Source organism: Zingiber officinale, chromosome 3A (assembly GCF_018446385.1).
Source record: "Zingiber officinale cultivar Zhangliang chromosome 3A, Zo_v1.1, whole genome shotgun sequence".
Taxonomy (NCBI): Eukaryota; Viridiplantae; Streptophyta; class Magnoliopsida; order Zingiberales; family Zingiberaceae; genus Zingiber; species Zingiber officinale.
Window position 1 is genome coordinate 22,431,792 of NC_055990.1, and position 20,715 is coordinate 22,452,506.

Here is a 20,715-nt window from a genome sequence, read left to right on the forward strand (position 1 = left end):
ACCAAGCTGACCATACAGCGAGTCATGTAAGTTTCATAGTGCAAATACAGTGACATAAAAGTCAAAAAACTTCATCAGATTTTCCCCTTTGTCATTCACTTATTTTTTTGTTCTGTATTTACTAGGTGTTTTAATCAAATTTCTTACATTCCACTTTAATCACTGAGTCGACTAGAAATTATAATTCTTCTAGGTTTATCTAATAGATAAGAATTTGACTCTGATATTTAGCATGTTCTTAGACTCATGACAACAATGGGTCATGCAATGTCCTTGAAGGAATTATCAGAGCAAAGTGCCAAATATCAGAGTAATTTTCCCCTTTGCTCTTGTCTATATACAAAGATTTTCCTCTTGTCAACCTCATTTTCTTTTTCTTTACATCATAAATAAGTAGAATTTCAGTAAGAATGAAAACAGCAAGCCATTTACGTTCAATGCCGTAGTAGTCAATGGTGGGATGAAGTGGCAAAATGCTAGAGAGCCTAGAAGAGGGTATATTTAGTCTCTCTCCTGGGTTCAGTTTATTTGCTATCCAATACAAGAAATTCTCACTTTATCCATAAATTCCTGATCCTTTTGTAGATAAACACGATGCCACTATATAACTAGCCTGCCGTTATTCAAGATTAATATACAATTTATCAACAATCATTAATAATTAATATGGGTTAGTACAATTAAGATATGATAAACATATCATAGTATTTATTAATAAGACACGAACAATTAGATAAAATATTTTGTAATGCATAGTTCAAATTATTATCAGTACAAGAAAAAATGTTACAGAATCTATTCTGATTATATTATTAATAATATAGAACTATTTTTATTTTGGTAAGATAATATCGTACATTTTACAAAAATTATATGGTAGTAAATACAATGGTACATCTCTATTACCAATATTTATAAGTAAATTTAAGACACTTGAGGGCAATGTCTGGTTAATGCCAATACAGTATACATAAGTAAAAAAACTGAGAATATTTCTAAATTTTAAGCGTCCGTCAATAGGATCCGAGAGGATGTCGGAAATGTTAGTCACTATTTGTACTCATTAAACACACTAGATAACTTTGTTGATTTGCCCAATTGACTTGACAATCCGAAGCTAGAGACAAATCAAAATTACCCATCATCTCAAATTGAAAAATATCACCAGAACAGCCTGACAACCTTGTGACTTTGGCTTGTCTTTCTCATCTATACTGGCTTTGCTGGCATGATCGTCGAACCTACAACACTCACCATTATCACTACAATGGAGAGCCTCTATTTGAAAAATCACAAAATCACTGACTTCCTAAATTCACCAATCCAGCCAATTCTCCACTAGTCCACCTGATTCTATAAAAAAGTATGATTTAAGTGCTCCAATTCTTTCTAGGACTACAGTAGACCTGGTCTCTGATTTATTGGATCCTAATGATCAATTTGAGGCTCTGTAAGAATGCAGCCTTCTTCATGTTCTTCAAAAGACTCTTCCCTTTACCTTCTGCATATTAAAACTCCCAGCTTAAGGCAAAACACTTTCTCAATCGATTCCCACTAATCTATGCCCATAAGAAGAATGTATGACCGCGTTTGACGTAATCCAGCAAAACAACTTGCCTTCATCCTCTAGATCTATAACCAACTTCTACTTCAAATCTCAGCCCAACATTTCTCTTTATAAGCATAATACTTAGGTATGTTTAGTTCAAAGGAACATAAAAGTTAACAAACCTTATTTGATTTAAATGTGGTTCACCGTGGCTGATTCCCACCCGTCAACAGTTTGATAATCCGAAATCGAAAACCTTGACCTGAGTTTCTACAAATCCAGTTATCAGGTGTATTTCCAAAATTACCACCCACCACAAGTAATCTCACAAAGAAGCTGCCTGCATCCGACCGGAGAAGAGTTTGCTAGAAGTTCATAGCCGGCCGAACCAAAAGCTAACGACCAACAGCTCGTCTTTCACTGAAAATCCTCTCCTTCTCGACAACTACTTAACTCTCCTTGCTTAAAATTCCTCATATTCGTGTAGCCTCATCCAAGGCGCTGCGGGACCCTCTCTCCTTCTCGGCTGACTCCGTCATTCGCTCACCATCCACCCTAGCGACCTTTGGCTTTTTCGCGGCGGTGCTGGCTCGTGAGGAACACCGCTGGCGCCTCACAACCACAGCGGGCGACAGGGCAGTAATAGTGATAGGTGGAGCTTGGCACCGTGGTTGGATGGATATGGTAGCAAAGGCACCGCCATCGCCGTCCTTGTAGTGGGTAAGGTTTTGCGCTGCGTGGAGGGATGCGGGGCGGCGATGGAAGAGAGACAATACAGTAAAATTAATTTGAAGGCGTACAATAAAATGTTCGAAGTGGACTTTGATTTTAGTTTTAATTTAAAAATTGGAATTTGGTTTTGATGTTTTATTCAAACGTCGTTAATTTATTAATCAATTTCCTAACAGCCAGTAATTAAAATAAATTTTTTTTCAATCGTAATGTTATTAAGGGTAGTATAGTAAATATCAAATTGGATTATATCATTAAAGCAAGTTGGAGTCAAACAGCAACACTAGGATTAATGTTTTATTCCACAACGCCGTTATGTAGTTATCTAAATAATCACATAACAAAGATACTCTGCAATGCTTGGAGCAAACACACATATAGTCTTTCAAATTGCATCTAAGAGTTCGCCATGGCTTTCATTTGATGAACTTTTATCAGCTAAAGATTAAATGCGATGAAATTGTCTCCTCGTTGTCTAAAGTTCTTTTGGATCCTGTCTACTTTGTTAGCATTTGATAATATGAAAGTTTGTGAAGTGTTTCAAAATGGATGCAATATTCTTAACGTGATCATGTGGCCGATGAATATATAGAAGCCACCTTCAAGGTACTTGGCTTAAGGACAATCTATGGTCAATAGAGTCCTCAGGCCAGGTCAATACCAGATTAACAATTGTCTATTTAGTAATGTGGATCACCCAATGGAACAGATCGTTACTGACCAGCAAGTCAAATCAACGCAAGACACTAGTTGGTGTTAATAGCCTCCACAGCTTCATCATCACTATATCAAATCATCATCCATAGAGTTACCCCATGTCACCAAGGAATACAAAATGGTCTACACATCAGAGCCACAAATCAACTGATTTAAAATTTGTAGAAATAAACATATGAGGTGGACATTACGAAAATCCATGCCACCAAATCCCACATCAGAATGAGCCTAATATAGTCAAATCAAGGGAAAAACTCAGTAACATGAATGGAATACAAATTGCAAAATTGTTCATAAAAAAGTGTAATGAATGATTTGTGAACAATTTCATGGAAGAGCAAAAAATTGATTGAAAGCATTAGGCTAATTCAATCATCCATTGAATATATCCAGCAAGTGACTTATAGCATGTTTAGGATTAGCAGACTAGTAATAGCATGAACAATACTTCCTACTTGGCATATTGAGGATAGTGGTGAAATCTAAATATCGTCAATAGAAGGTAATTAATTTCTCAAGACATTATCTCAAAAGAGACAGGTTCAAATTCTACTGCTATTGTGAAATTATCTACCTGAAATATTCTAGAGTAGCAAGACAAAAACATTTGGAAAGAAATTGAATCACTCAGAAAGGCAGGCAAAAAATAAGCCCTATTCCTTAATGAAATATAATCATAACACAATATGAATGACTAATAAATGACATAATGAACATCATTATGTGCAAAAATGCTTATCGCTGCCATCAATCTTTGTATGTTGAAACATTTGCAGAATTCACAATTTACTGGTTTTACACAAGCATGAAATTGATATAAAGGGCAGCCCGGTGCATGAACCTCCTGCCATGCGGGATCCCAGGGAAGAATTCATTGTATGTAGCCTTACCCTATTTTTTGCATGAGGCTGTTTCCAGGATTCGAACCCGTGACCTTTAGGTCAAAGCAACAACTTTACCGTTGCAACAAAGCATGAAATTGATATGATAATAGGAAATAATAATTAAGATCTGGATTAAATAAAAAAAGAAAAAGACAACCTGGTCATATTGAATACATGAATCCAGGTTACCCTTTGCTGATTAGACATTTTTCTGCTGTTAAACCAGACAGATCAAATGGAGAATATACTACACTGAAAAGGTGACTTCCTTCGAAGGAAGTTGGGTTGGTAACATCGCTATCTGATTATTCCAACAAAATAAATTTTGCATCATAAATCTCCAAGCTATGCATTTTGCAAGCCTATATGATGAAAAAATAAATGCATGCATACACTGGGCATTCACACTATGATCGAAAAACAAGTATATGGTAGTACCATTTTTTTAAAAAAAAACATAACAAACAAAATAACACGGAGGAATATACCATCATCATCTTCATCAACCCACTTATCCCAATCAACTTTCACATAGTGAGGAGTCTTTCCCTCGCCACCTACTAGTTTCTTCCACCACTGCTTCTCTGCTTTTTCAATCACACAAAAGATAGACCTGACCCCTACATTAATTTTGCTTTCCTGAAAGGTAACTAATCCAAGTGAGAAGAGATGGGAAACAAGAAAATATCAATAGATTAAGCACAAAATAGAAACATTACCTCTTTATTTACTTTATCAAAAAGTTCCAATTTTAATTCATAAAAGTTACTTGCAGCACCAGCTGTGGCAGAGAAAGTGAAAGTGCCATCAGGTTCTTGATTAACTTTCACGTCTCTTGCATCAGGCAATAGTACAGTGATGTAGACCTTGTCAATACGTTGTGCCCACTTGACCTCAGGGGATCGACTGATATGTTAAACAATTCACTAGAAATCATTTTGCATAAACTAGAAACAATCAAACTGGCTTTCAAGCAACCATGCTTATATAATGGGCTTTTTATAATTTATACCATATTAAACTGTCAAAACAATACCACGTTAAGTGGGTGCAAGGTAAATCCATTTAAAAGGCAGGATAAAGTCCTAAGTATCAATATTCAGGCAGCTTAAACCTTTCCATGTGACAATTTTAATAAGGCATGACCAAGCAATCATTAATTAGAAAGTATATTGAACACCCAATCCCCCTAGTGCTTGACTACTGAATAAATAAAACTTAAGATACCATTACGAGATCCCACCAACGTGGGGTCCGGGGAAGGATCAATTGTGCGCATCCTCAAGATATCTTGCGTTGCAAGAGATTTTTTTCTACCGTTAAACTAAGGCTCCCCTTCATATACTTTACAGAGACATGAAAAAGCCCTTCTTATGTAGTTGTTACTAAGTTCTAAATGATTTCCCCCTTTTCTCCTTATCTTCTCTTCCATATAGAATCCCATGTGGCATTCTTTTGGTTAATCTCACTCAATCTTGTCCACATCAAAGGCATTCAAGTTTGACAGTTCAGGAAATGCAGTATGATCAATTTTCAGCAGTCTCACATTTTTTTACATTTCAAAATTTTCACTCCTCACAGGAACCCAAAAGGCATCAAACTTAGAAATTTTTAAGTGCCCGGCTTTACTTGGAACGAATGAGAAGATAGTTAAGTCGCTTTAGAAATCTTGACAAATTAAGGCACTTTCGACAAAAATGGATTAAACATGCAGTCTCTAATAAACTATAAAAGCTCAAGTTGGCAATCTAGAGAGTGTACATTTTATCTTCACACTCTTTTTCAATCTAAAGTGTAGCCCGACTCATGAAGCTTGAAAATGAAAAAGTCAAAGAAAACCAATTATGTCAATACTATGACAATGTGGCCTCAGATATAACGTTCAACATTTCACTTATGCCAAATCATCTAAAGGATTAATTATTAGGAAGAAGACGCATTGCTAATTCCCTGCTAACAAAAATAACCTGCATGAAGGGATACCAGAGACCTTGAAGCAACTTTATCTTAGTTGAGATACCAACAATCGAAATTTGGTCAAAGAATTCCATTGGTTTTGAATAGACAAATTGTTTGTGGCATGTAAGACTTCTTCTAACAGTCAGTAGATGCTATCAAAATTGTTTCACAATCAAACTCCGATTTCATGTTCTATGTCGTATAACAGATCATAAATTTCTCCCGACACATTGCATGCCCGCTATGCTATAGCAATGCTGATAGCAAGAACAACTAGCTCAAATAAAAACATCGACTTTTTAACGAATGGACCAATGATTAAAGCTCTGATATTGATAGCAGACAACAGTTCCCACCGGCATCATTCCGCTCTTCGTTTAGGGTAAACCCATCAAGAACAAAAACAGGCAGCATAACGGAGAAGGAAAAAGAAGGCTTGCAAGATGAAAAAAAAAGCACAAACCTCATTCTTAGCGAGTTTGATCAGCTGCGGCGGCGACACCCCAAACCCTTGCTCGTAAGCGTGTTTGGCTGCATCGATTTCTTCAAATTTACTGACATACGCACGTGGCATGCACGTGCGTTGAACAGAGCCGCACTTTGCTTTTACTAATTTTATTAGGGTTAGTTGAAGGTACAAGTTAACTTTTCATATATTATTTATATTTATATTTTAAATGATTAACTGAAATTGCTAAGGGAAAAAAAACGAATCTAAAAGGTGAGAAGGGCGAGAGCAGATCTCCTGGTCCGCAATTTGCGGACCAGGGGATGGTCCACTACATATGGACCTTTGATTTGAATGAACCCTACTTATTTAAAGATGGGGTCCATTCAAATCAAAGGTCCAGATCAATGGACCATCCCCTGGTCCGCAAATTGCGGACCAGGAGATCCCTGCCCGAGAAGGGCACACATCATTTATCAAGTCCTTTTAAATTGGCGGCCCATTTAAAATTTAAATGATGTATCCGAACAAGACCAAATCTACGGTTAAATTATAATTATGATTTGATTGTAATTAGTTGGGATTCTTTTATGATTTTATCCTCTTCATCAAATTATAATTTGGATTGGAACGGATGGTCGGAGGTCACCTTTGCTCAGTGCTCGACAATCTAGACACTTGTTCACTTCCGGCGGCCTCCGACCGCCTGCTCCAATCCGAACTATAATTTGAAGGAGACGATGAATCTATAAAAAAATCACAATCAATTACGACGAGATCATAATTATGATATGATCATAATTGAGAGTGGATGATCCCTGATTCGCATTTTTTTTTTATATATGTAGACAGGAGTTCTTTTCTCCTATTCGAACTACTTGAATTGAATTTTTAAGAGTTAAATTATAACAACTAGTAAGTAGTTATATTATATTAGTTATTTATTAATTTTTATACATCGATCGATTAATATTTATTTAAAATATAATAAATATCATAAAGTCTTCTTAACTTATTCTATTTATTAAAATATTATTTTAATCAAATTATTATTGAAAAAACAAAAACAAAATAAGAGAATGATATTATTATATAAACTAGTCAGCATCTACTTACAATATTAGTAATCAGTTGCTATATATTGTAATAGATACTTATTAGCTTTTACTAGATTAATCGTATTCAAATAATCTTCATTTAAAATATAATAAATATTATGGAGTCATTAAATATTATTTTAATCATATTATCACTTTAAAAAAAATTGAATAGTAAAAAGGAGAGAATAACACTATTGTGGAAGCTAATAACCGATTGTTACATGCTATAGTAACTACCTACTAATTTCTAGGTAGTACATCGTGCCATGAAGTCCTTTTTATTTGTTTTGCTAATTGAAATTTTATTTTAATCTAGTTATCGCTAAAAGAACAAAATCAAAATGAAATAATAATACTATATAGAAGCTAACAACCAACTATTACACATCATAACAATTATTAGGGGGTGTTTGGTATGAGCATGGGAATGGAAATCATTGTATTGTGGAATGAGAATGGGTATGAGCATGAATATCACTCTTAAAAGTAATATTTGGTTAGTTGCATACTTTCTATCGGAATAAATCAATATTTCCTTTTTTACCCTTAAAGGAAAATAAGAGAAAAAAAATTAGATGTGAGAGAAAGATGAATGTGAGAGAAAAATATGATTAAAGAGAATGATGAGCGAGAAAATATAATGAGAGAGAAAGTGTGATGAGAAAGAATGAAGAGAGAGAAAGTATGATGTGAGAAAAGGAGAAAAGAGTGTGATAGAAGAGAGAATGATGAGAGAAGATGAGAGATAAGATATGATGTGAGAGAAAGTATGATGGGAGAGGATGAAGAGTAAGAAAATGTAATGAGAAAAAATAAGGAGAGAAAGAGTGTGCGTGTGATGAGAGAGATTGAGGAGAGAGTGAGTGTGTGTGATGAGAGAGATTGAGGAGAGAGAGAGTATGATGAGAGAGAAAGTGTGATGAGAAAAAAAGAGAACAGTGAATGTGATGGGAGAGATTGAGAAGAGAGAAAGTATGATGAGAGAGAAAGTGTGTTGAGGAAAAAAAGGAAGGAGTGTGACAAGAGATATTGAGGATAGAGAAAGTGTGATGAGAAAAAAAAAAGAGAAAAGAGAATGTGATGGGAGAGATTGAGGAGAGAGACAGTATGATGAGAGAGAAAGTATGATGAAAAAAAAGAAGGAAGAGAGTGTGATGGAAGAGATTGAAGAGCGAGAAAGTGTAATGAGAAAACAAGGGAAGAGAGTGTGATAGGAGAGAGAAAGTGTGTGATAAAATGATGAAAGAGAAAATATGATGAGAGAGAACAAGAAGAGAGAAGTGATATGAAAGAAAAAATAAATAAATAAATTTTGATATTTGATATTAAGGGAGAAAATTTTAGTTTTCGGTCAAGGGTATTTTTGGAATAAGGGAATATTTTGATTGATGAAAATAGGATAATGACTCATTGAAGGGGAGGTACATGAGAATGAGTTATTATCCAATTTCAAGGATTCATTCATTTATTTGTATTCCTATTCCTATAATCCAAACATTAACAATGACAATCAATGATTCTCATTCTCATTCCTCATTCCTATTTCCTTAAACCAAACACCCCCTTAATTATTGCATGGTGTAATAGCTACCTATTAGTTGTTACCGTCTAATCTGAAAATTTGATCCCAAAATATTTTATACACTTCTCTTTAAAATGGGCACCATTGATGTTATTTGGAGAAGGACGCCGTTTGATAAATGATGGACACCCTTTGATTTTTACCCATAAATATTTTTAATATAAAAATATTTTATATATAATATTTTTATTAAATTAAATTAAATATTTTATCACGATGTACTTATTTTCCAATTTGGAAAACTTTTTAAAAATAATGATACTCTTTTTAAAAATATAAAAAAGACTGTTGTCTAAAATTAATTACCATTTAAATTATTAAAAATATAAAAAATAATTTATCATTTCTTTTTTGTTCACTTTAGTTTCCTTTGTCCTCAAAGGAAACGAAAAAAAATGCCGTTTAAACGATTTAATTAAATCTCACGTAAATTCCTAATAGCATAATTTTACATGCTTCTTATTATTACCATCCATGTATCCTTTAAGGGAACGTACATCTTCGGGCTAAGGTATTAAGTTATCATTTAGACATCTATAATTCAATCTCTATGAATTAATTCGATTCTATCTGTGGAGACACCATCTGAATAAGAATTATGAAAATAAATGGGGCTCACTCAAAGGACAGGTGAGATATTCTGATCCATAATTTATGGATTAAAAAATGGTCCATTATCTATAATTAATAGATTATGATACATCCTATTTATTTAACAGATAATTTGTCAAAATAAATCAATCTAAATTATTCTTTCATTAGTAAATTACAGACAAAGGATCCGTCCTCCATAGAGGTAAGTGAAATCCATCCACTTTGAGATTAGATCTTCTGTTTTTATATTTCTATTTTTATGTTCTCATGTTCCTTTGTTGATCAGATGGTCATGATATTTTTATAATTTACATTGTATCCTTAAGATGTGATATAATTCGTCCGATCGATAAAGGGATATAGAGATACAAAAAATAATTAATCAAGCTGAGTAACGTCGAGTTTGGGATGATCGATCTGATTCCACGGAAGTTTTCCACCAGCCACTAAAGTAAATTGGGAAATGCTCATAGCGGGTAGTCCAGGAGCCCAATATCCTTTAATTGCGTGTTTTATTTGGGGAAAAAAAATTCTATAAATTTATTATAGATGAAGCTTAAATTATAAATATTTAGATGACAATTTGAATATCCTATTGTTACATCATAATCTCATAGACATAAAAACACAAGAATTGGGGGGCAAAGTACTGCCTGTACCCACCCGTGAACGCTTCATTTATCTGCAGTTAGAAATTTCCGTGGATCGGACCGTAGCTTTCAACTAAGATGCGGCTCGTGGAATCCGCTAGGGCTTCAAAAGCTTCAAGTTCGATTATCTTCCGCCCTTGGCTTCTTCCCGATTCGACAGCTTTCTCGACCTCAGCTTCGTCGAATAACTGCGGAGATGTCAAGGAGCGGAAGAAAGCATCACCTCTCTCGCGTGCTCGACGCTCACATCTCCACCGTCCAGGAATCCCTCCGGGTACGGCTATGTCGCTCGCTTTTGCTCTTTCCTCTGCTCGGTTTATCTTTTTGATTCAACTGCGCTTCCATCCATGTGGCAGATTCTGGAGCGCCCGGCAGATTCGGGTCTTGAAAAGGCGGAATGGTCGGAAGTCGTCAAGCTGGGGGATGAGGTCTCTAAACAAGCAACTATGGGTAATTTGAGATGAAAATTGGTGTTTTTTTATTCAATTTAAACTAAGGATATTGATTCATCCGAGTTGCTACTCAGTGTAGGAACTTACTTCCCCTCTGTGTGCTTCAAGTATCAAAAGTCCTCATGAGTTCCAAAAGTTCTGGGCTTCGGAATTTGCTTTCTCGACTAATATGAAGAAATGGGGAAATATATTAATGCTTATCCGTAGACACTTGCTAGGTTAATTGCTTTTTAGCACAAAATTTAGACATTAGGATAAATATTGCATGGAGTTAATTTCAACAAATCTCTGCACATACTTTCAATTTCAATTTGAATCTGTATTTTCGATTTAACAGTCTGGTAACACATTCTCAAGTATTGATTCACAATGTCAAACATTAATTTGTTGATAGGTCTTTGGAAGATGAGCAGACCTATTAGAATTACTATAGATTTGTTAGACTTCTGTTTTTAAATATCTGATGCTGTTAGATTGTGTTCCGGCCAAAATCCAGTGGATGGATTGCGTTACTCCTCGGAGATCGTTGGGGAAGATGAAGAAAAAACCTCTATCTGACGAAATTGCCATGACAGGAGGACGGAGAGGGTGAGTTGTCTTTGATATTGGCTAGGTCGCGGAAAGTTTTCGAAGGGAAGGTTAGTTGTCCTCTGTGTTGATGGACTTGTCGTGAGTTGGAGGGAGGCGAGGCCATTAGAGATGCTTGAGGAGTTGTAGAAGGGTGTCACCGTGCATTGCAAGGAAAACCGAATAGTCTAGAAAGCCTATGAGGAGTAGAGGAGCATAGGAGAGGGTTATAATGGAGATCGATGCCCTGGCACGTCCACTCTGACGCCCATGTCAGTCTCTAATGGCGGAGATAAAGAAGATGAACAATAGTAAATGTGTGTATGTAGTCATCTGTAAAAGTATACATGTACCTTGGCCTGAGGGGCGCCACTTTTTTATAGCATGAAGGAGTGGGATATGAGTGTGACTGTATGAGCAGAGCGCTGAGCCGAACGTAAGAGGCATGGAGCCGAGGGCTGATTAGGGGCCAATTGGAGGTGCTGAGTCAAAGGTAGGAGGTACGGAGCCAAGGGCTGAGGAGGTGCTGAGCTGGAGGTAGGAGGCACGGAGCCTGGGGCCAACTGAGCTAGTTGGGGGCGCTAAGCCGGAGGTAGGAGGCACGGAGTTGGGGTGGACTGGGAGTAGTTAGAGGCGCTGAGTTGGATGTAAGAGGCACAAAGGTTGGGGCCGATTGGGGGCTAGTTTTATTTATTATTTTTTTTTTTGGGGGGGGGGGGGGGGGGCGCTAAGCCGGAGGTAGGAGGCTCGGAGCCGAGTGCGTAGAGGCCGCTGCGGCGATGGGCGACCCATAGGTAGCTACAGGTGCTCGAAGGCCGCTTGCGGTTACGACAAACACGTGTCAAGAAGGGCAACAGTAGCGACAGGATCTATCGTTGGGGTAGCGAGAGAGGCATGGGCGCACAATGTGATCAAGTTGGCGAAGATGGCAAGAGGAAAAACCCAACAAACAAGGGTAGCATCCACGAAGGAGAGGAGGCGACGTGTGACCAACGATGAGGGTGAGGAGGGTGATGGCGTAAGGAAGGTGATGGTGTGAGGAAGGTCGTGTGGTGGCGATGTTAGCGTTGGGAGTCCTCATTGGCGTGCGAGGCTACGGTGTTGATGGCGATATGTGGAGGTGGAGGCCGCATTGACGTGGGGAGGTTGAGGCATCGATGGTGGTGCGTGGAGGCGGAGGTCGTATGAGGAGTAGATTGCGTGAGAGGGTTGCTGGCGACGGAGGCGTCCTCGATGTGCGAGGCCGAAGCATCGATGACATAGGGAGATATGTGTTGGATCGTTAGCACGTGAGAGGGGAGGTGAATCATGTGATTTTGAAATCGTTCTTTTATTTTAAGAGAGCACCCGTGAGACTAGAGGTTGATTACTCCAACAAGGCGAAGGTCCCGTGAGAGTGACAGAGAGAGAGGGAGAGAGGGGTCGGAGATGGCGATGCCTTTGCGTGAGTAAAACGGGGGGTCCTCCTTACTTCGTCGAAGGAACCCAAAAAAAGGGAAACGAGGGAAAACAACTCTTCTATGTGACTTTCATCTATCCCACATCATAAGTCTTCCCCTCAAGTCTAATCGAAGGAGGTGTGAGACCGACTGACTGAATTGTTGTGTCATGGTGGGATGGGTGAAAAAGTTACTGAGCTTGTTGGAAGATAAATCACTAGCGTGAGGCTAGGGGCTCGAGGTGAGGAGGGTGATGGTGTGAGGAAGGTCCTGTGGCAGCGATGTTAACGTGGGGAATCCTCATCGGCTTGCGAGGCCAAGGTGTTGATGGCGACATGTGGAGGCGGAGGCCGCATCGACGTGGGGAGGCTGAGGCATCGATGGTGGTGTGTGGAGGCAGAGGTCGTGTGAGGAGTAGATTGTGTGAGAGGGTTGTTGGCGACGGAGACGTCCTTGACGTGCGAGGCCGAATCATCGATCGCGTAGGGAGAGGCGAAGGTCTAGAGGGAGAGATGGCGATACCTTTGCGTGAGTAAAACGGGGGGCCCTCCTTGCTTCGTCGAAGGAACCTTAAAAAAGGGAAACAGGAAAAAAAACCCTTCTACATGGCTTTCATCTACCCCCACATTATAAGTCTTCCCCTCTAGTCTAATCGAATGAGGTGTGAGACCGACTGACTGGATTGTTGTGTTGTGGTGGGATGGGTGAAAAAGTTACCGAGCCTGTTGTAAGATAAATCACTAGTACGAGGTTAGGGGCTTCGAGCTTGTCGTAAGTCAATCGCTAGCCCGAGACTAGGGCTCTGAGCTTGTTGTAAGGTAATCGCTAGCGCGAGACTAGGGGCTCCGAGCCTGTCGTCAGACTAAGTGTCTTCTAACTAAGGAGTTGGAAAAAGAAACTTCGAGCCTGTCATAAGACAATCTGAACCTATCTATGTCCAAGACTGAGAGAATATGGCCCTAAGACTGAGAGGGAGTCTATGACCCAAACTGTAAGAGAATATGGCGCTAAGATTGAGAGGGAATTTGTGACCCAAATTGCTAAGATTGAGAGGGAGTTTATGGCTCAAACTGCAACAGAATCTAACGCTGAGACTGGAGATGGAATTTGTGGCCCAAATTGCGAGTGAATCTGACACTGAGACTGAATCTGTGGCCAACACGACAAGGGTTTAATGCTGAGACTAAGAGTGAGTTTGTGGCCGAGACGACATGGATCTGGAACTGAGACTAAGAATGAGTTTGTGGCCAAGACGACAGGGGTATGACTCTGAGACTAAGAATGAGTCTGTGGTCAAGATGATGGGTAGCTCTAAGACTAAGAACAAGTCTACGACCGAGATAGTTTGGCGTTGAGACAACGTTGAGATGTAGAGTCCGTGGCCGAGACAGTCTGGTGTTGAGATGTAGAGTATGTGGGTAGGGATGGCAATGGGTAGGATTTGGGTAGGATTTCATATCCTCCGTACCCATACCCATTTATTATATCTATACTCATACCCATCCCCATACCCATCGGGTATTTAACTTTCATACCCATCCCCATACCCGTCGGATTTTCGGGTATCCATATCCTACCCATCATCCTATTACTCCCTACCATTCTCATTTTTTAAAAAATATTATCTCAATGTACTTGTCAGCTCTTCCTCGTCTCGCGCTCCTTCGATCGGGTGAACATTTTCCGTAGAAAAGAAGATAAGATACGTGTTGATGACCGGAAAAAGAGACAAAGTAAGTCTTTTTTTTCTAAGATGGAAAGCGGGCTAAAATTTTTATTTCTCAATAAAAAATGAGGCTATATATATATATCGGATATCAGGTAGGGTATGGGTAGGATTTTACTACATCCGCCTCCATACCCATACCCGAATACTCATTTACTATAATCGGGTATAAAAATGTCCTCCATATCCTCCTCCATTCGGGTCGGATTACCCATCGGATTCGGGTGAAATTGCCATCCTTATATGTGGGCGAGACGATTTGACATTAGACTATGAGGGAATCTGTGACCCAAACTGATCACAGAATCTGGCACTGAGACTGAGAATGAGTCTGTGACTGAGACGACAGGGTTTGGCGCTGAGACTAAGAATGAGTCTATGGCCGAGATGACAGGGTATGGTGCTGAGATTAAGAATGAGTCTGTGGCCAAGATGGTCGGTCTGACGTTGAGACATAGAGAGTTTGTGGCCGAAACAGTCTGGCGCTGAGACAGATAGTTTGTGGTCTGTAGGGCTGTAAATGAACCAAACGTTCGTGAACAAGTTTGGTGTTCAGCTTGGTAAGAGCTTGTTTATGTTCGTTTAATATACACAAGATTAATTAAATAAACAAGTTTGAACAGCTCGATAATCTAAACAAACAACCTTGAACACATATATGTTCAGCTCGTTAACGTTCGTGAACAACGTTCATGAACAATGTCCACGAACCATATTTATTAATAAAATTCTTTTCAATATGCTAAATAAATAATAAAATAAATAAATAAATATAAATTATCAAATTCAATAACAAATCAAACAACCAAAAATTTCAAACAATCAAATAAGCTTGAATTGAGAGCTCTATAATATTTAAATGAACCAAGCTCAAGCCAAGCTTGAATCAAGCTCAAGCCAAGCTTGAATACTCATTTCAAAAGCTTGGTTCATTTTAAGCTCGGTTCGGCTCAGTTACCTTATCAAACAAGCTTGAACACCCCAAAGCTTAGCTTGGCTCGGCTCGTTTACAGCCCTAGTGGCCTGTGGCCGAGACAGTTTGGCGTTGAGACTAATAGGGTGTCTGGAGAGGGTTGACTGACATCTCGTCGTGCTCTATCCGTGACTCCCAAGTGTCTACGGTGTTAGGCAGAGGCTTATCGACATCGTGCTCAGGGGAGGCTTACCGGCATAGATAACATCGTGCTTGATCTGTAACTCCCAAGTGTTTACGGAGTCGAGGAGAGGCTTACTGGCATAGATAACGTCATGTTCGATCAGTGACTCCCAAGTGTCTGCAGAGTTGGGGAGAGGTTTACCGGTATCGTGCTCAGGAGAGACTTACCAGCATAGAAAATATCGTACTAGATTCGCGAATCCTAAGTGTCCGCGGAGTCGGGGAGAGGCTTACCAACATCGTGCTTAGGGAGGTTTACTGGCATAGATAACATCATTCTCGATCTGCGACTCCCAAGTGTCTGTGAAGTTGAGAAGAGGCTTACCGGTATATATGAGCTCAATTTTGACTATGTCCGAGTCGAGAGAGGCAAAACACCTTCAGGTAAATTTGCAAAGAGTGACAATTCATATTTTAAAGATAGAGCTATATGCACTCAAATCTAATGCACAATTTTGAGATGATCCCGCCATTGACCTAGAGATAATATCCTGAACCCTTGACTCCTAAGTATCCACAGAGTCAGGGAGAGAAGAGTAATATCAGTCCCACTAAGACAAATAATAGCTCGATCCTGCTGAAGGAGAGAATGACCAGATTCCGTTGAGAGAATAACTCAATCGCTCAACTCCTGAATGCCCGTGGAGTCGGGGAGAGAATATGATAAGACTCATCCCACTGAGAGAATAACTTGATCCCTCGACTCCCGAATATTCACGGGGTCGGGGAGAGAATATGATAACACTTGATCAAGGAGAGAATGACTCGATCCCATTGAGAGAATAACTCGATCCCTCGACTCCCGAATGTTTGCAGAGTCAAGGAGAATATGATAAGACTCAATCCGCTGGGGGAGAATGACTCGATCCCGCTGAGAGAATAACTCGATCTTTCGACTCCTAGATGTTCGAAGAGTGAGGGAGAGAATATGATAGGACTCAACCCCCTGAGGGAGAGAATGACTCGATCCCGTTGAAGGAGAGAATAATTCAATCCTGCTGGTGACATTAACATTCTTTTGCGTGATGGTCGCTTCTCCGTCGCAACTTCTTTCTCCATCGATGTCACGTTGTCAACAATCCTTCTAATGTTAACAATCGCAACACCCACAGATGGTGATAATTTGTTTTGACTAAAATACCGTGGATGGTCAAGCCACCTGTCAACAAACCTGCTGTCGTGCGTTACTCCTCCGAGATTGTTGGGGAAGATGAAGAAAGACCTCTATTTGCGGGGGCTACTAGTGAGGCGTCGCTGATGTTGACGAAATTGCTATGACCAGGCGATATTGACCATGTCACGGAAAGTCTCCGAAGAAAAGGCGAGTTGTCCTTGTGTTGATGGAGTCGCCGTGCGCTGGAGGGAGGTGGGGTCATTGGAGATGTTTGTGGAATTGTAGAAGGGTGTTGCATTGCTAGGAAATCCGAATCGTCTAGAAAGTCTGCAAGGAGTAGAGGAGCATAGGAGAGGGTTAGAATGGAGGCTGGGGATGCCTCGGCTCGTCCACTCCGACGCTCAAGTCAATCTCCGGTAGGGAAGATGAAGAAGATAAACAGTAGAAATATGCGTATGTAGTTGCTGGGCCTGTGGGGGCGGGAATTTTTTTTAGTATGAAGGAGTGGGATGGAGTCAGGGTGTTAGAATAGGGATGAGCAGGTTGTTGAGCTAGAAGTAAGAGGCACAGAGCCGAGGGCCGACTGACGGCTAGTCGGCGCCGTTGAGGCGGAGGTAGGACAGTGGGGGCCAATTGGGCACTAGTCGGAGGCGCTAAGCCGGAAGTAGGAGGCACAGAACTTGGGGCCGACTGGGGCAGTCAGGGCGCTAAGCATGGAGCCAGGGGTCGACTGGCTAGTCGGAGGCGTTGAGCCGGAGGTAGGAGACACGGAGCCTAGGGCCGACAAGGGCACTAAGTCGGAGGTAGGGGGCCGACTACGGCGATGGGTGGCCCATAGGTAGCGATGGGGGCTTAGAGGCCGGCTGCTGCTATGATGGGCGTGTGTAAAAAAGGGGCGACAGCAACAACATGATCTATCATCGGAGGCAGCGAGAGAGGTATGAGCGTGCGGTGTCATCCCGTTGGCGGAGATGGCAAGGGGCTAAACGCTAAAAACAAGGGCAGCAACCATGAAGGATATCTGGGCGGCGAGGTCGGTTGGCGGAGGCCTGGCCAGAGATTGGCGGAAGCGGCAGCCGGCAGCAGTGGCTTGAGGCGGCGACAATGGAGAGGAGATGACGTGTGACCGACGGCGAGGGTGAAGAGGGTGATGACGTCAGGAGGGTGATGCCGTGAGGAAGGTTCTATGGTGGTGCCGTTAGCGTGGGGAGTCCTTGTCGGCGTGTGGCGGCGGAGGCATCGTCGACGTGCGAGGAAAAGGCATCGATGGCGGCATGTGGAGGCGGAGGCTGCGTGAGGAGCAGATTGTGTGAGAGGGTTGCTGGCAGCGGAGACGTCACTGGCATGCGAGGCCGAACCATCGATGGCGTAGGGAGAGGCGAAGGTCCCGTAAGGGAGAGAGAGAGAGTGTGTGTGTGAGAGAGAGGCCGGTGATGGCAGTGTCTTCTTGTGAGAAAAAAGGGGTTGTCGAAGGAACCCTAAAAAGGGGAAAAGGGGGGGAAATCCCCCCTGACATCGTGACTTTCATCTATGCCTGCATCAGATTGCTTAGAAAATTGTAAGTATATGCATAGACTTGTGCTACATTCACTTCTTGCATGTGTTTATTTTATGTATTTGGACTTAACCAAGATCAAGGAACTATTGCTGTGCTGGTAAAATTGCCATTTTTAAAGCATTGTAAGCCAGGGCGAAATACTCAAGGACTTCTCCTTTTGCAGTTTCAGTGTATGTGATTTTGAGGATTCTAATACACATCTACATGAAACAATGAACACAAACTTCATTTTTCTTTCCAAATTATCCAGCAACTTTGGAAGGGTGACAGTTAAGTGATTGTTACAATTGATATTGTTGTAACTCTTATGATAGTTCTTTGACGAGATTAAACATTTGATGCAATTGGATTTCTATCTAATTTAGGACATTCATTTTGAGTTCTGAATATGAATATATATATATATATTCTACTTGCATAAAATTATTGTAGCACTTGGCTATCATCTTGCTATGTATCTGGATTAACTTGTGACTGATGGAACCAAAAATATGCACGGTTAATTTGTTGATGCTAATAATCATGTTATAGTTTAAAGATATAGTGTTGAAGTTTATTAAAAGGCTCCCTCTGAGACATGTTGCTTTTGGTCATTGAAACTTTTTTTTTTTTTTTTGAGATTGACTGCTTTCACTTTGGACATGCCACTATGCAGCCGGAATGCTTTGGAGTGGAGAAGCACCTGAAATGAAGGCATTAGAAGAAAACATTGGCGCTTACTGTAACATACTTCATGGTTTTATCTTACTTTGCCATGGAAGTACAGTTGGAGCAGGGCCTACTCTTCACGCAAACATCAATGTTTCTGCCAAGCAAGTTGTGGAATGCAGCCTCGCACTACTAAGAGAAGCAGTTTCCTCCTATGGTGTGCATTACACTTTAAACTCACAATCACATGAATGCCAAAACATCATAGTAATCCTGGCTATTTATTGACTCTTTGTCACTCGCTCTAATCATCTTCACCGCACTCTGTCATAACAAGTTATGATTTAATAGTTAGACATACTTTAGAAGTGATTTTTCTGTCATACCTAATATTAACTGATGAAATAGGCGGAAAGACAATTGAATTCATTGATTAATCATAGATGCTCTATTGTCCAGAGAAATCAGCTAGAGTTTTGCTTTTCACAAACCACAGTATTTTGAGCTATATGCCAGGACAATGTGAGTTATTGTAGACTGAATGATATGAACTTTATTTTTTCATTGCAGAATCACGCAACCGTGAAAAAAGGTTGTCGATCCCACAGCTCGCTGGGGCAGTCTGGGAATCATGCACTGCTTTCAAGAAAAGCCCAACCACAAACTGCACTGCTATTGGGCGAGCCATAACTCAGGTAGCTGTTTCTGTGAAGGATGTCCTTCGAGAAATGGGAGAGCTCAAGGAATTCAAATCCACAGCTGCTCCTGATGGATCAGGAGGTGAAGACTCCAATAGAGCCCCCGAGTCAACATCCACTGATGAAGAGGGTGATGACTTAGCTGAGGCTGATATTGGCGATGATCTCTCGGCCGAGGAGATGGCAGTTGCACAATTAATCATTGCTGTGGTTTCTGATACACTAACTGCCATCAAAGAGCTGATTCGGTATATTTCAGGCTTACTAAAGAGCTCCAGTCTTAAAGTTAACTCCAAAGAGTCCACCGACTCCTTGGAGAAACTTCTTAGTTGCTGCCGGGAGATGGGATCTGAGGTGAATGAGCTGGGAGCTAGTGTCTATCCACCACAGGAGGTGTATCAAATGAAATCCGGTGTAGAGAAGATGCTTGATCTAGTCGTTAAGATGCGAATCGAAGTCACCAGCCTTGAAGGCTCATCCAATGATGTTTTTGCCACCTTCAAACAATTAGAGAGTTCTTTGGCAAACCTGGAGAATGGACTGGGTAATGATGTAGCTAGGAGAATGGGAAAGCTAGTCGTTTAGTATTCACATGCTTGTCAGTTATTTATTTTGCCTGTTGATTATGAGGGAATGACCTTCGAGTCGCTCTATCTTTGTGGGACAAGATGCCAAATGTGGCTTCAGGCTTTTTTTTTTTTAATCTGTTGGCTATATTTATCTATAACTTTACAATTAGTCCTAATCGTGATTTCATACTTATTATAAATAAATAACATAAAAATTTCTAAACAATAAATTACTACTAAGAGTTCGAAATCTAGGAACGTAAGTCTCTCTTTTTCTTTATATTTTCCTGATTCATATCGGCACAATTGTTCAGAAGTCTTTGAGTCATACTTAGATCTTTTATTGAATAAAGTTTCTCCCTATTCTGTTCACAACTATCTGTTTCAATAATTAAGTAATCGGAGTTTAAAGGTAAGGTTAATTAGGGTAAGTGTTGTACCATCAATTTAATTTGTTTTACTAAGTCAATATTTTGTTAATTAAAATATCTTTATCCTATTTGTTTGGGAAGTTTTGTTATACAAAGGTCTATTAATTTTTTTAATATCTTTTAAATAAAGTCTAACATAATT

At 40.0% G+C, this 20,715-nt stretch overlaps 2 protein-coding genes across 2 annotated transcripts; one reads left to right on the forward strand and one right to left on the reverse strand.

The window, feature by feature from the left end:
• Positions 1-4,269: 4,269 nt before the first annotated feature.
• Positions 4,270-6,418, reverse strand: LOC122051409 (uncharacterized protein OsI_027940-like). The gene is made up of 3 exons (XM_042612547.1): positions 6,305-6,418; positions 4,602-4,788; positions 4,270-4,521 (listed from the first exon to the last, which is right to left on the reverse strand). Exons 1-3 carry the CDS (start codon positions 6,307-6,309, stop codon positions 4,285-4,287), a joined length of 429 nt encoding a protein of 142 aa, XP_042468481.1. The 5' UTR covers positions 6,310-6,418; the 3' UTR covers positions 4,270-4,284.
• Positions 6,419-10,273: 3,855 nt separating this feature from the next.
• On the forward strand, positions 10,274-20,318 carry LOC122051410. Its single transcript, XM_042612548.1, has 4 exons — positions 10,274-10,489; positions 10,572-10,665; positions 18,883-19,092; positions 19,446-20,318. Exons 1-4 carry the CDS (start codon positions 10,412-10,414, stop codon positions 20,156-20,158), a joined length of 1,095 nt encoding a protein of 364 aa, XP_042468482.1. The 5' UTR covers positions 10,274-10,411; the 3' UTR covers positions 20,159-20,318.
• Positions 20,319-20,715: the final 397 nt, after the last annotated feature.